The 14,773-nt window shown below is 49.9% G+C and overlaps 5 protein-coding genes across 5 annotated transcripts; 2 read left to right on the top strand and 3 right to left on the bottom strand.

Annotated features, from left to right (window-relative positions):
• Positions 1-140: 140 nt before the first annotated feature.
• Positions 141-1,229, top strand: CCOS01_10060 (beta-eliminating lyase; the record flags this gene model as incomplete). Its single annotated transcript, XM_060458216.1, has 1 exon — positions 141-1,229. The coding sequence occupies one exon, from the start codon at positions 141-143 to the stop codon at positions 1,227-1,229; it is 1,089 nt and encodes a 362-aa protein (XP_060311381.1).
• A 37-nt stretch (positions 1,230-1,266) lies between these two features.
• Positions 1,267-1,926, bottom strand: CCOS01_10059 (uncharacterized protein; the record flags this gene model as incomplete). The annotated part of the gene is made up of 2 exons (XM_060458215.1): positions 1,267-1,682; positions 1,761-1,926. 2 exons carry the CDS (start codon positions 1,924-1,926, stop codon positions 1,267-1,269), a joined length of 582 nt encoding a protein of 193 aa, XP_060311380.1.
• A 524-nt stretch (positions 1,927-2,450) lies between these two features.
• CCOS01_10058 (cytochrome b5-like Heme/Steroid binding domain-containing protein) lies at positions 2,451-7,399 on the bottom strand (the record flags this gene model as incomplete). Its single annotated transcript, XM_060458214.1, has 10 exons — positions 2,451-3,070; positions 3,125-3,322; positions 3,390-3,683; positions 3,750-4,001; positions 4,062-4,334; positions 4,388-6,134; positions 6,192-6,269; positions 6,351-6,368; positions 6,429-6,792; positions 6,891-7,399. 10 exons carry the CDS (start codon positions 7,397-7,399, stop codon positions 2,451-2,453), a joined length of 4,353 nt encoding a protein of 1,450 aa, XP_060311379.1.
• A 935-nt stretch (positions 7,400-8,334) lies between these two features.
• CCOS01_10057 (uncharacterized protein) lies at positions 8,335-12,910 on the bottom strand (the record flags this gene model as incomplete). Its single annotated transcript, XM_060458213.1, has 10 exons — positions 8,335-8,942; positions 8,996-9,295; positions 9,356-9,583; positions 9,640-9,915; positions 9,980-10,183; positions 10,250-11,134; positions 11,206-11,626; positions 11,686-11,760; positions 11,905-12,265; positions 12,372-12,910. The coding sequence occupies 10 exons, from the start codon at positions 12,908-12,910 to the stop codon at positions 8,335-8,337; spliced, it is 3,897 nt and encodes a 1,298-aa protein (XP_060311378.1).
• A 1,140-nt stretch (positions 12,911-14,050) lies between these two features.
• CCOS01_10056 (uncharacterized protein) lies at positions 14,051-14,495 on the top strand (the record flags this gene model as incomplete). Its single annotated transcript, XM_060458212.1, has 2 exons — positions 14,051-14,358; positions 14,453-14,495. The coding sequence occupies 2 exons, from the start codon at positions 14,051-14,053 to the stop codon at positions 14,493-14,495; spliced, it is 351 nt and encodes a 116-aa protein (XP_060311377.1).
• Positions 14,496-14,773: the final 278 nt, after the last annotated feature.

Genomic DNA, 14,773 nt, shown 5'->3' with positions numbered 1-14,773 from the left:
GAAAGCTTCGGTGGGCTTTGCGGTGGGGATGGGGACTTCTATATAGAATTACCGGGAAACTGGACCAGATTCTCATGATTCCGGTGACTCGTTTGAATCTCGTTGTTGTTTTTCGTCTCATCGCCTATTTACAGCATAACATGCCTTCACAATTCCCCGCTCCCACGGCGACTCCTCGCTACAGCTTCTTGGACGATTACAGCGAAGGAGCTCACCCGGCCCTGCTCAAAGCCATTCTCGCCGGCAACACATCTCAAGAAGCCGGCTACGGAGGCGACTCATATTGCGACCTTGCCAGGCAACGGATACGTCGGCACTTGGGTCGCGATGATGTTGGAATCTTCTTCGTCCCCAGCGGGACATCAGCCAATGCCATATCCATCGCAGCGTGTCTAAGACCCCACGAAGCTGCCATTGCCGCAAGCTCAGGACATATTGTCACAAGAGAGACTGGTGCGGTGGAAGCTAGCGGGCACAAGATTATCAACGTCGCGCCAGTCAATGGCAAGTTGACACCCCAGAGCATTCAACGCGCGGTGGACGAGAACTGGCATTTCCCCCACATGGCAAAGCCGAGGTTGGTGTACATCTCTAATGCGACGGAGATTGGGACGATATACAAGAGAGACGAACTTGCTGCAATCAAGCAGGTTTGCGAACAAAACCAGCTGATACTCTTCCTCGACGGCGCACGCATCGGGACAGCAGTAGCGTCAAAATCAAACGACATGACGCTGCACGATATCCTGGAGTTGACAGACATCTTCTGGATCGGAGGCACAAAGAATGGAGCTTTGCTTGGAGAAGCTGTGGTCGTCAAGGACGCTCGTCTAGCGACCGAGTTCGAGTTCTACGTCAAGCAGCATGGTTCGCTTCTGGCCAAGAGCAGAATCATGGGCGCGCAGTTTGCAGAGCTTTTCAGAGAGGATCTCTATTTCGACCTCGCGCGGTTAGCTAATTACTGCGCCGAGACGTTGTCCAGCGGTATTGCTGCAGCCGGGTTCTCGGTTCACGCTGTGACGGAGACGAATCAGGTGTTTGCGGTGCTGCCCATGAGCTTGATCAAGGTTTTGCAGGAGCACTTCATCTTTTATGTATGGGAGAAGCGAGGGGATGATGAGGCTGTGGTGAGATTGCTCACAACGTGGGCGACGGAAACGACAGAGGTTGAAAAGTTTGTCGGTTTGGTTCAGGGCTGGTCCGCTGGAGCTGCCGACAGTCGAATTTAATGTTTCCAAAAATGAACAATACCAATTAGAACATACATTACTTCAGCGTCTCAATGGCCTTTTCAACATCGGGAATCTCAGAGGCAGTCGTGGCGGGACCACCCCATGTAACCTGACCCTTCCCATCAACAGCCCAAGCTCCGGAAGTCTGCCATCTGTTGCCGCTCTCAGTGGGCCTATTGGCGATGCCCTCTTCGCGAGAGAGCTTGAACACATCCGAAAGCGCCCAGGGACTCAGTACGTGCCAGAAACTCGATGCGCCGAGTCCCCATTTGGCGTACACGTCGCGCTCTTCGTTGGCGATGACTTGGACCGGGTTCTTATCGCCGGGTCCGCCGACGTCGGACAGCCATTTCTGTGTGTGCGACTCTGACGAGTGAGAGACGGCGATGAAGGCGATTTCGGGATGCTTCGATGCTGCTTCGCGGAGCGTGATGAAGGTCTTCTCGGCGACTGGTAGGTGAGGTATGTGAGTCTCACTGACGATCCTACGGAACGAACCCCTTTCTATCGTTTGGGTCATTGACTAACATGGGCATCCACAGTGCCGCAGGAAAGCGATTACAGCGGGTTTACCGCCATCCCTGGGCAATGTGAGCTGGTCGGTGCTCGGGGCCGCGTCGCCCGCTTTTGGTGGGTTGGACAGGGTCAATGATGTTGGGGACATCCATGACGTGAGCTCCTGCATGAAAGACATGGCGCAGCTGAGTTCTATAAGTACAATTGTTGCAATTGGGACGATGTTGTTAAGAGAATGTGTAATCCCCAAGAATGAAAGTCTGCAATGCCCATGTCGGTGTTGGACCTCGACGAGAACGACAGCGCTACTCCATCACGTCATGGTTTGTCATCACTTGACACCATTCAGACTAGGCCGATGCTTGCCCCGGCCGGAGTGGAGCAAAGGGATCTCGGCCGAGTCCGTGGCTGATTTGATGCGGAGCTGTCTTTTCAACATTCAAGTTCAACAGGTGGATATTGTCACGAAAACTGAGTGAAGAGAGTTCGGCTCTCTTAGACTGGCGGTTATTTGAGAAACTCTATCGTAAAGTACACAACCATCCGAACGCAATGAAGATAGTTATCCGAGACTCGATCAATGAGGCAAACAACCAATTCCATTTCGGCGCCAACAACAAAAAAGACCTAGGAATTCTTCAAATATCGGCATATGTATGTCAAAAACTAAAGCAAACTTGGCATGTAGATACAAATCAGTATCTATCGTCGCTTCCTCGGGGGGCCCTCATCGATCTCGAACACAGGCTTGCGCTTTTTGATGACCTCGAGTGCTCTCCTCGACATACCGGGTGGAGCGGCGTCTTGTTGGGCACTACATTCTCCTTCCTCTGATTGTTTCTCTTGAAGCGCACTACCAACTGTGTCCTTGGCGCTGTTCTGAGGCGGGTAAGCAGCCGGTAGAGTTGATTCATCTGAGGCAATCACCTCTTGCCATGTTCGGGCTATCTCCCTCATGATCTTTTCGTCCTTGCGACGTCTGAGATCGGCCTCCAATCTGCTCAATTGTTGCGTCTTTGAACTACTTGCCTTACTCTCCGGTTCCTTGCCTTTAGTGTTTCTGTTACAGCTGATTCGAGATTCTTCCTCCTCGAGCTTCGTAGCGAAGCTGGGCTGATTGACCTCGTCAAGTTGATTGATCATGTTTTGAAGAAAGGTTGCCGTCGGAGTGGGCTCGAATACTTCCTTCTCCTCGGACTGCTCCTCTCTTGCGACTTCTTTGGCCTTTTCTATGGTGTCAATATGAGGAGCAATGTCGTCTTCTGCCGGTGGTTTCGGAACCTTTCGAGGGCGATTGGCCCAGATAGGCATCTTATACCGGGCTAGAAAAGGGGTCAATAACATTTTACCCAAACTGATCGCAAGACTATACTCACGAGCAACCTTTTTCCTAGGATCCCAGTTGACAATGCGCCTACCATTCTCTTCGTTCTTTTCCTGTACTAGAACCGCACAGATGAGATTTTCGCAATGGGTGTCAAGGTACGTTCTTAACTCCTCATCCCCAACAATACCTCCGAGGAAGGGTTTGAACTTGGAGTAGATGGGATTGCATGATCCGTAAAGCATCGCAGCTGGGTTCTCACGAGTAAGAAACTTGTGAGGTAGACTTAGAGACAGAATAGTACGAAGTATACTCACCTGTTAAATCGTAGGCGAAGCCATCTGAAGCCACGAATGCGTCGTATTGGATATCACGGCCCTCGTCGGTATGTCCATCGAACATTCTGAGTTCCTCTGGCTCGATTTCCGGAAGACTATAGCCTATTTCCTCGACTGTTGCTACAATGTAGCCCCTGAGACAAGCAAAGCGCATGAGGGGCCCGTCCTCATACTCTTCTGCTTGCAGAGCCTCCGTGGCATCGAGTCCGAGGTAGGGAGAAAGAGAATCTGCAAGGTCGGGGAACTTTTCATGCTCCTCTGAGTCTTTGAAAGCTGCACCATCAGGAAGTCAGCATATTTTCAAAAGCCTGATTTCGTGACGATATCATTTAAGCTCACCTTCCACCGAGAAGACCTCCCTGCCGAATCTGATTTCATGTGGAAGCACAGGCCTGTCATTAACAAGACTTTCCACATCATCATCTGCATATTCTTGTCGCTGCTCGATCAAATTGCCAATGTACAGCTCCTGCAAGCTTTTGAGAACTCGGTTGCGATTCGTTTGGTGGTACTTATTGAAGAGATCTGTAATGTCTCGTCCACCATTTTCGACCAAACACTGGAGCCCCCCTGGATGTGTTTCAGCATAGTCTGCCATATGATCAGTCATTACCCTTTTAGTTCTTTAGCCTTAGCCATCTCTCTACTTACCGGTGATGTTGTAAACCTTGTTCTCAATCGCAACGTACAACCCTGTTTCTCTGAACTCGTGTCTTCTGAGTGATCGGGGCGTGAAGGTTCTGACAGAATGCTTGTCGGCAACTACGCCTGGAGTTTTGGCTACCATGCCAACCCGCCACGGTGCAAGAGATTTCTTGATCTCGTCAAGAGAATACCCATCTTGCAGTAGTTCAAGAGATGGATCTCCACCTGGGTTACTCGCCAAGAGCCTCCGTAGTCCCGGCTCTGATAAACACTTCAAATCTGTCTGATGTCAGCGGTCAATCAATGTGGGTTGTGTCTGCAATCCTACGCACGAGTAATATCGAAAACGCTGTTGTGTATGCGGATCCATAACGGATCCCCACCGGTTCCATCACATTGAGCAATGTCATCTTCCCGCAAGATGCGAACCACTCGCCCCAAGGGCAAGGAAAGTATGTCAGCTTCGTAGAGACATTCCACTCCATAATCAGTCAACTGAGTGCCGTAGAAAGCGGGCTTCGTGAACTCAGGCAGTTCGTCCTCATCAAGCTCGAGCGATCGACAGATGGCAGAACATTTGTGAACATCCAGGTGGTGCCCATTCTCGACCAGAATCAGCTCATCTCCGAGTACTTTCGCGTGATCGTACAGCTCAGCCACTGTGTAGTATGGTAGCTGATATCGTTGATGACTCTCACCCTGCTTTGAAGGTACAGTGACGATGCCAGCCTTCGCAAAAGCCGGCAAGTCTAGGGAGGGGTGTTTTGCCGGGTCTTCTCCGTGGAATATCTCGGCAGCTCTGTCTCCACTGTCCTTGTCTGTAGAGTTCCCAGGATTTGCACCTGAACGATGAAAGTCCAATAGTGAAAGTGCCCTACCATCGTAGGTTTGCCCAGGGTATTGAGGCACTTGAAAACGGAAGTCAAGCCACGAGGTGTAGCCGTTTGCAAAGTCGGCATCCAATTGGGCTCTTAAGCTTGAGCATTCGGCTACAAAGGCGTCTCGCAAACCGGCTGGCTCTATGCAGAGTGACGTGTATGTATTGAATGCGGTCTCTGCTAGATCAATGTTACTGTGGCGATCACTGCGTGCCAAATATGGGTCGTTGGGATCTTGCATGTGTCGCCTTACTAACTTGAACGGCGGGTAAAACCATCTTTCCGCACATGCTGTTTTAATCTGTGTCTGGATGGCGTCTTTTGTTGACTGACTGAGCGGGAGACTTTGGGAGATAGTCCAAGGGTTCGATAGTAGTCGTTTTGGCTGTTTCGCCGGTACGACTTCCTCTGCTCGTGCAGGTAGCGAGGCTAGCAAGAGAAACCCTATGGCCCGCCAGAACCACTGCGTCTTATTCTCATCATGAATGCGAGCTTGAAAGTTTCGTGGAAAAACTTCATATTCGAGTACGCCGTATTGGTTATAATCCACGTATAGCGGGTGAATCAATACATTAACTAGACAATCTGTGTCAAATTCGTCACGTTGGTTCCTGCGAGCTAGCGGAATCGTTAGACATGAAAGTCTGTGTCGAGGATCGACCTGGCTGTAAGGCGTCATCTGCCACATTGCGAATGTGTCTTTGAACCACGGGCGCATTCTCTGATACTTGAGCCGCCGGCTGTGCAAACTCCTCGCTGACATCCTGAGCTCATCAGCCTGGAAATTTTGAGGGACGAAGCCTTGCTTGAACCAAGCCGACTTTTCGATAGTCCAAACCCAAGGTTGGTAAAAGCCCCGATTTCCGTTCTCTCTCGTGACCTCGAGCATTTTGGGTGCCTTCAGGCTCGAATAACCATACTTGGAAACGATTTGAGTCCAGAAAGCCTCGGAAGAAAGGGAAGTATGCCAAAGTGATGGCAGAGGCCAACTCGTTTTGATGGTGGGGCTATCCAAAAGGAAGTCATAGGTAAGTGTAGGATCAGATACATGAGGGAACCTGTTGATGGATAGAATCAATGGCGCATAGTTTATGCTGAGCAAGTTTCTATCGCGTTTGGGGATAAGTCCAAACACAATGCCTCCAAATGCATGTTGTTCAAATGACCACCCGAGCTCGCACTGGTGTTCCTGTGGGCCGAACTGGCAAAAATCATTCTTATCAGCAGATCTAGCGAGTAGAATATTCAGGTTACTTACGATCTCAAAACCGTGAAGCGGGACTCCTAATTTTTGTAGCAGGACCTCACTGCTCAAGTTCTGAAAACCAATCACATGCTATAACGAGGGTGTCCCAGCGTTAGTCGATTCTGATACAGGTGTCCTCAGGAAAAACACCCAAAATCGGTGTGGAGTTACCATGAGTTCGTGAACTAGCTGTACAAAGGAGCGCATTAGTAAGTAGCAAGTAAAAGGCTCGCGAGATTGCAGACTCACAGTGTCTGCAAGACACACCAGCGCCGCACTCTTAGAAGATTGAGTGGCGTTTGCATCCAGAAGCGTCTTTATCCCAGAAATGTTGACGAAGACCGTGATTGGCCCTTCCGATAAATCGTATGGTGCCGTCAATCCCTTGATGATTCCGTCCGGCTGATATGAGTTCAAGGTTGTTTTGTCGTTGAAAGTCCAAAATATTCTGTTCAAAAGGGAAGGCGAGGACAGCAGCTGGATCAGTTCTTTCGCAGGTTTGCGAATGATGGGAGATGATTTCATTCTCCAGATTTTGCCGACCTTACTCGAACCTGACAGAAGTGTCGTTTCATGGCTCTCAAGGTTTTCCGGGATGAGCAGAGATTGTAGCCTGAAATGAAACGCGCAATGTTAGCTCTGTCTTGAATTACACCCTACCTTGCTCTTGTCTACAGTATGATGTCAAGTCTTTTTGGAATGTGTAATTACCAGTCTCCTTCGAGGGATTTCCGCACGATGTTATCAGCAATTTGTATCGCCTTTTTAAGAACGCCCCAGATGACCGGATCGTGCGCGCTCCAGAGACGCGATCCAGACCAATTGGTGGACGAACTGGGAGGCGCAATGAAGTCAATCATCCAACGGTCCCTTGACCAAACAGGCAGCCAGGACGACTCGTCGACTTGTATTTCGTTGCTATTCATTGCTTGCCTCTCGCCCGTTGCAGTATAGGCTTCCGTCTTTGCCAGTACCGCAGCTTCCCAGGTTCGCAACCCCGAGAGACTTGAAAGTTGCTGTCGCTCCGAGAGGAGGAGATCGTCCAGCTCGGGAGGAGACGGTTGTGGAATTATGTCAGAGTGTGGTTCGATGATCTCGAGTGTCTGCGGATCAAGAGATGGGAAGATTGGGTCCATCCATGATAGGCCATTCTGTCGCAGCGGGCGTGTCTCGCCAACGCCATAATACCTTTCCCAGCAACTTTCTGAAGAGTCAGGCATTCTGGGGATGTTCAGTCTCTGACAGAATGAGTGATGCCGAAGACCAGTCTGCGTCTGAGTTCAAGACAAATTCGAGTATTGAGCAGGTAGTGGAAAAGTAAGTCGAGCGGTTGAGTGAGAGCCTTACAACTCAGAATAGAGATCAAGTCTTTTGGTAGATCGGATTGGAATGGAAAGACGAGCGAGGCACATAAACGCCTCTCAAATGACTGAAAACAGTCGAGCGGTACAATTTTGGATCACGTTCAGCATTGTAACTGAAAATAGAGGAGCAAAAACCCAAGGATTCATGGAACCTTGGTCTTGGGCGCAAAGAACTGTTCAATGAACCTTTCGGCAAGGGGTCAACGTGGGCTTCCTGTTCCTTTGTGTCCCCGCCGATGGGATGCGTGGCCGGGGTCCTGGTCCCTTTCCGGATTCAGCGACATGGCACTGCGAATTTGTGCTATGTTTCCAGAACAATGAATTACAAATGCTTCGGATCATGGGCATGGTAGGTAGCCGAAACTGACTTGCGAGACGCACAAAGCCCAGAGTGGAAGAGGAACTATCTGCTGAGACCACGGGTCTGGTAGGGCCAAGGTCTGGTACGCAACCTCATGTAAGATATTGAACGTGAAACAGCTTTTTATTAGTACTCTTAGAACATCCCAGCAATGCCAATGCCAGGCGATGGTCGTTGAAGAGGTGTTGGAATTCGGCACCGTATTCTGATGTGGCAGATTTTGACATTTCTCGCGAAGGCGGGGGACATTACTGTTCGGCTTTCATGCGGGCAAAAGTGTTTGGAAGATGAACAACCTTAAGTTCGAACACATAGGTGCGTCATGAAATCTCGAATACACGCTTAACAACCTTCTACCGAGTCATCATTCAGATCAGTTCTGTTCCCTCATCAATCCGGCCTCAATCTTCCACACGCGTCCTTGCCATCATCACCGATACATGTACAAGTCCTTCCACTCCCATTCTTGCCTCGGCTTCTCTGTTCCCCTTGAACTTGTTCTGCTTGAGCCTTCAATCCCAGACGAGGGACCACCAGCAGAGCCACGAGATTCTTTGACTACCTTCTTGTACGGCCGTACCGGAGTCGGCGAGCTCTTCCGTTTCACGCCTGCAGCTACTTGTTCTGGCAGTGCAAAACGGCTTGTAGTAGCAGCCTTGATGCTCTTTTCCTGCACCTTAAGCTGCCCATTATGCTTGCGTTTCGTGCCGGCCACGCTCTGGATTGGTTGGACAATCTGGTCTGAAGCACGATTCGCATTGCCCTTTTCAGCAGCTTGAGCAAATGACATAGCAGGTGTGACTTTCGAAGTTTCATCACCTTCCAAGTCAGGCACATCTTCGGAGATCGGCCTGAAGGCCCTTTTCCAATCGAAATCAGCATCTTGATTCGGACCATGCTGTGCTATAATTCGATATTGGAAGTCTGACCACAGCCTTCGCTTCAGTTCTTGGTCTTGTGATGAGTTGGAGAGCGTTGTTCCGGCACGAGGTTTCAAAAGCTCATTGTACCCGTCAGGTTTTCCGTATCTGAGGTATGCTGGTGGAGTTTAGTCACTCGAGCAGACAATTAGTGCCGACGGCAATACTCACAAGTCAAGTTGTATATGTACTTGCTGTCAGAAACGTAGGATTCACGGAAGCCCCAGGGCTCAACTTTGCCGTCCATCCGCGCCAACATTTGATCGTCCATGAAAGGCAGTGTGTCTATTGGCGCGACAACCTTGGCGACAACAAGCCATTTTGTATCAAACAGTCTGCAAAGTATTTTTGGCGGGCTTGCTGTGTCCATCTGGGCCGTCACATCCTTTCCCCAGTATTCTTCAAGTTCTTCAGATGCCAGGAGACCCCTTAACCCGTTTAAGGCGGTACCTGACAGCCTTGAAAGATCCGCTAAGCGACTACTGTCAGTAGGAACTTCATCTTTAGTCCGGAAACGTGTTCTATACTTACCCTTTCGGCTGAAGACTTGATTTCGAATTACAATTTGATCCGGAGATATAACGCCTGGGCTTTGCTCAGGGACGATCTTACCAACTTGCAGCCTTTCGAAATAGACATGTGTAGTGACACCAAGGAAACCCGTCGGGACTCGATGGTACTGCTTAAATTCACGTGTACAGTCTTTCCCGGCGACGCTCTGCAGAATCTCCATACCACCAGGATGAAATTTCATGAAGTCTGTTTGATCAGCATTGAGTACTCGACCTGAGTCTTTGAACCTGTACCGAACTTACCTGTAAGATCTATTACCGAATGCCCTCTGAAGATGGTGTAGATCCCTGTCTCTGGGTAAACGTGCCACTTGACTTCGTTCAATGTGAAATGGCGTAATCGGTAAACGCTGTACCTGTCAAGCTCTCGCGTCCTGATCCCAATCTGATAAGGCCGAAGGAAGTTGACGATAACATCAGGATTATATCCTAAACTGACTGCCCTGAGGAGAGGATTTTCCTGTCGTTTTTGCTTAATAATCACCAGTAAAGGTTGCATGTGTTCTGCCAGTTGGAAGTCTGAAAGATCAGCGTACGAGCCTATGAGCAAGTCTCGAGAATTCCAAACCAAGAATAAACTTACTTGTCAGATCACACGTCAGATCAAAAACGTGGTTACCCAAGGCTACACATGACAAGCGGTCTCTGTTGTAAGCCAGTCTGATATCTTCCGTGCGCATGAGCTGCATCACTTGTCCAATGGGCCCATTTTTCAAACACAATTCACGGACCTTCTCGTTCATGTCTCCTGTGCGAAGCACTCTATTCAAGACAGGACTGGAGGAATCTGGCCTCATTGTCAGTTTCTCTCGAGTTGCAGCATTCCACCCATATTCCGACGACAATATCCCACTGAGGTCGTAGATTAAATGCCTGTCATCACCGTCGGCTTTGTGGACAAACCACTTGACTCCGCTACCGACGCGTTGATGATCACCAATTTCGCCTACATAGTAGTGGCGAAGCGGCGGGGTGATCTCAGCAGATTTGCCTCGCGACGGGACCGGCACTTGAGCGATCACCGGTCTCGCGACAGCCCAGGATGGAAGATCGGCGTCGTCAAGGTCAATCTTCTCCGATGGAAGTCCTTGAACCTGCGATGCTCCGATAGGGTAATGCGTCTCTTGAGTGACGTGGGTGGGCAAGTCTCGGTAATTGTAAGTTAACCACCCATGGTCATAGGGGGATTGATCCATCATTCTCCTTATATCACGCCAGTCATACTTGAAACCTTTAGCCACCTCAGGTGACACATTTCCGAGAACTTTCCATCGTAAAAACGACAGTTTGGCGTTTTCCATGCACAGCTCTTTGTTGTGGCTAGGGGTATTGGAGTTGTGCAGGTACGTTTCCGTCGCTACTGATGTTCTTTTTCCCTGATTAGTAGCAAGGTCAATGACCTCCTGGCCTCCAGCAGCTTTGGGTATGCTCAGTCTTTCGGGATGCAGTGGCCTTGAGGTCGGACGACTGGATGGCGTAGGCTTCTTCCTGACGGGCAGCGTTGCCAACCACAGATATGCGTAGGCGTGGTAGAGGAACCTCGATGTCGCTTTGTGTCGAATCTTGAATTTGGCGACATCGAGACTATGGTTATATGGCCACAAGACGCTCTTGAGCTGGTGCCGAATATCGGATTCGTGTGTGTCGTGATGGGATTTAGACGAAGACCCAATGTCGGCCAATTTGCATCGCAGTTGAGTCTCGGCATATATCGTAGCATGCCATTTGGTGTCTTTTCCTTGTACCATGGCCTCAGCCTTCGGAGCTCCAATCGTCTAAGTCTCAAGCGCTCAGCAATCATTCTCATACTATGATCAAGGCGACCGTATTCCGAATAAGGGGGGTCAAGAATCTTGGCTCGTGAGGTTCGTGCGGCGTCTTGATAATGGCTCTCCCAAACCCGTTCAGAAACACAGACGCCCTTGTATCTCAGTGCCTTGTATCCGTATTTTGGCACATGCGTCTCCCAGAAGTCAGAAGATGTCATTGCGCAAGGGACGATGGCAGGTATGCCGGGCCGATGTTCCCGAAATGCTTCCGTGAGAGGCCCTTTGTCGTAGGTATCCATCTGACCGACGCTTGACACGCAGAAAGCTGGCCAAGGGGCACGTATGCCGAAGAGGGCATGACCAGCCTTTTGGGGACCGCTGGGGACGTCCTTCAGGGAAAATCCAAAGAATGACATTTCCCAAGAAATGCCCGCCTCTGCATACTTCTCTTCGTCCCAAAACTTTACTCGCGACCACATAAGCAAGAGTTTGCGCGACAGAGGTGTTAAATTTTACTTACAGCTTCGGTCGCCATGAGCGGTTCCTCGGGATGCTTTTCTTGATACGATCTGTGCATGTGGCCAGATATACCATGCTATATTTTCCATTTTCAGTGAAGTTACCTCGGCAGAGGAAGATCTTGGCATAATACCATTAATTCATGCAGTATCTAGCCAAAACAGAAACTAGTCAATACCTATTAACATCAGAGGAAGGTTGGAATGGAGATCTAACTCACAGTCTTGGTCACCAGAAACGTTGCCTGGCGGCCTTCAGGGTCCTGGAACATCATGTTTTGGAATATCGGCTGGAAATACTCGATACCAACACGCATCCACTTGAGCAGCCTCCCGTTCTTGTCAATGAGCTTTGATGTCAATCCAATAGCTGAAGGCGATTCCTCTCTAAGATAGAATCCCCAAAAGAAAGTGTCGGCGATGTCGTCAAGAACCTTTCGAGCTTCTGTTGGACTAAGACGGGATTCGGGGCTGACCGGCTTGACGCGGACGATGGTACCCTTCCGAGGGGCCTGATGTTTTGACTCTACCATTACATCCCGTCGAACTTCTCGGGAATCCTCCTTAAGAAAACTTGCCAGCCTAGCGGACATCAAGCGTCAGTGAAATGCAGATGGGCTACAAGTCTTTCTCCAACCGGAGGACAAAGGCCTCTGATTCTGTTCGTACGTGTCAAGTGGGAACACACCATTCATGACTGACTGCTTCTTTCAGAATTCTGTTTGCAAGCTCGATGACTCTGCTTATTTTGGCCCAGGTTGCGTCGTCGTCGATATCGATCGATAGCCCGTTGGGGTCGGGGTGCTTGTAACTCGACCATCTCTCCCTTCGGAAGATCTTGAACCACTTCGTTTCGTCCACCTCGACAAAGTCACTGGTTGCCCAAGATACGTACGGATACAGTGTCAAACCATCCATAAAGTTTGACAGTTTCTCGCGTGGATCGGCATCAATGAATGGATCGCTTTCGTCTTCGATGGCACCTGTCACGTCCGATACGCGGTAGGTTGGTCCATATGCGTCGATGTCTTGCAGGGCCCAGTATTCTGGCATACGCAGCCCCCCAAGGGCTCTCATTTGAAAAGTCTCGCTGAGGAAAAGCCAGTCGATTGCTACGGATGGCGGTTTCGGTACTGGGGTTTTGTCATCCTCGAAGGCTTCCCTAGTTGTATCCCAGTTGGGATACCGTATCGCCCAGAGGCTCGATTCGGAGCTAACGCCAGCCATTGTGTCGTCCCTGGTGAGGAAATGAGGAAACGAGAAACAAGAAAGAGTAAGCCCGGAAAAGGTTGGGGCCCGTCAAGTTCTTGACATTTTGAGTGATGTACATTTATTCGAGTTGGTTTAAACCTGGACCTCGATATTTCAGTTTTCGGAACATCGTTCCAGAATGCAAACAACATTTTGTCAAGACTCCTTGGACGAGGGCAGGAAGACATGTGAGTCAATCGAGGATAATGCGTCAAGGCTCGCCTCATCAATGGCCCCTTGAGTAATGTTTGTGCAAGCGGCTGCTCAGCGACGTCCCTTTCAAACCGCTAAGCAAGGGGGGCCTCTATAAACAATGGAGAGATTCGTTCCCCATGGACAATGCCTTTGCGAGCAGCATCATAGTCATGTGTAACCCTCCAAGGATAGGGACTGAAAATGAATCATCGGCTTTACATTAGAACATCCTGTTTGTTCAATCTGACTGTGTGACTCAAACATCCAGATTGAGTGAATGCATCATGCCCCGGGACAATGCTTGAGAATCAAATGAGTCTGCAGTCCGATTATTGCAGAGACATCTGTCCAGTCGGCTGAGACCAACATGTGAGGTTCGTCTGGCGGAAGGACTGGGACACGTGAGCCTCGCAATGTGGAGGACGGTATTCATGAGGCAGAATGTCCCGCAAAGAAATTGTAAAATGGGGTAAAGTCCGAACAACTGGCAACCTTGGGTCAGTAGCCATTGTAGCAGTGCCCAAGGTAGGTTAGGAAGCAACTTCGTATTGTGTCGACCACGCCGTGGTGCGGTTTGCCGTGCACGTTTGTATCCAAGACCTGCAATCAACCTCAATGTGTTCAGCGCGCCAATCAGGCCAGCTGGATGACCCGGTCCGCAACTGAGCGGAATCGAATTTCTGAACAGATTGAATGAGAATTGCCATTAGCCCTGTTCACGACGTTGCGACGTCTATTCCGGCGAGGCTTGGTTTGCTCACACGAGACGAGGCTCATGATCATCGCTCCATCAGTTGAACATTTAAGAACTCGGCACTCCACGGATAGTTGTAGTCCAGATGTCATCTTCGTTTGACTGCAGAGTCTTTTCTCTCAAGAACACAAATTTGGCAAACTCAGACTCCATTCTTCTTCTTCAGGATGCGCGTCGCTCACCTCATCAGGTTCGCGGCGGCGATGTCTCTCACCTTCACTGCTGCAGCAGGCATCGCAATCAGGCGCGCAAATACGACGGAACTGCAAGTCCCTCCAACCGACAACTCCCCTCAGGATTTCGAATCACTCCGGGGCGGAGCCTCAGCCACCTGTCACTCGTTTACGATCAATCCGCGCTACTTCACCTTGTTGTACGCAACGTGCCGTGATCACCTGGGCTTTGAGAAGATAGGCCATCTCAACTTGAACCTCTGCCTCGCAAATTCTTGTGGCAACCTTGAGGGTCGCGCAAGGTAAGCCACTGACTGGCAGCGAACCCACATGCTATAAGGTCGCAAGACATTGTGTTCTCTCAAAGCTAATAATGCCGGTTTTCGATAACCAGAGGACGATACGCGGAGAGCTGCTCGGCGAGGACCTGTTCGATTGACGGGCTCACGTTGAAATGCAAATGCGAAAATTGCTATGGTAGATGGAGCTGGACTTCTATCAATCTGAGTAGGTGATTTTCAAAACTTGACAGAAAGTGTTCGCTGACTCAATGCTTCTTAGATGATATTGTTGGAAACGACAATGGAAGTCTCGTTTGCCACGGCCTGATGGGGCTAGGTTAAGATTCCGCATTCTGCGGCGAGGTGGGGCCGCAACGTCGGCCCGGAGTTGATTTATCGACATCCGGGTGCTGCAGATGGGATCTTGGAAGACACA

The sequence above is a fragment of the Colletotrichum costaricense genome (genome assembly GCF_030867565.1).
Source record: "Colletotrichum costaricense strain IMI 309622 chromosome Unknown Scaffold_10.1, whole genome shotgun sequence".
NCBI classification, from domain to species: Eukaryota; Fungi; Ascomycota; class Sordariomycetes; order Glomerellales; family Glomerellaceae; genus Colletotrichum; species Colletotrichum costaricense.
This window is presented reverse-complemented; position numbering and strand designations above follow the sequence as displayed.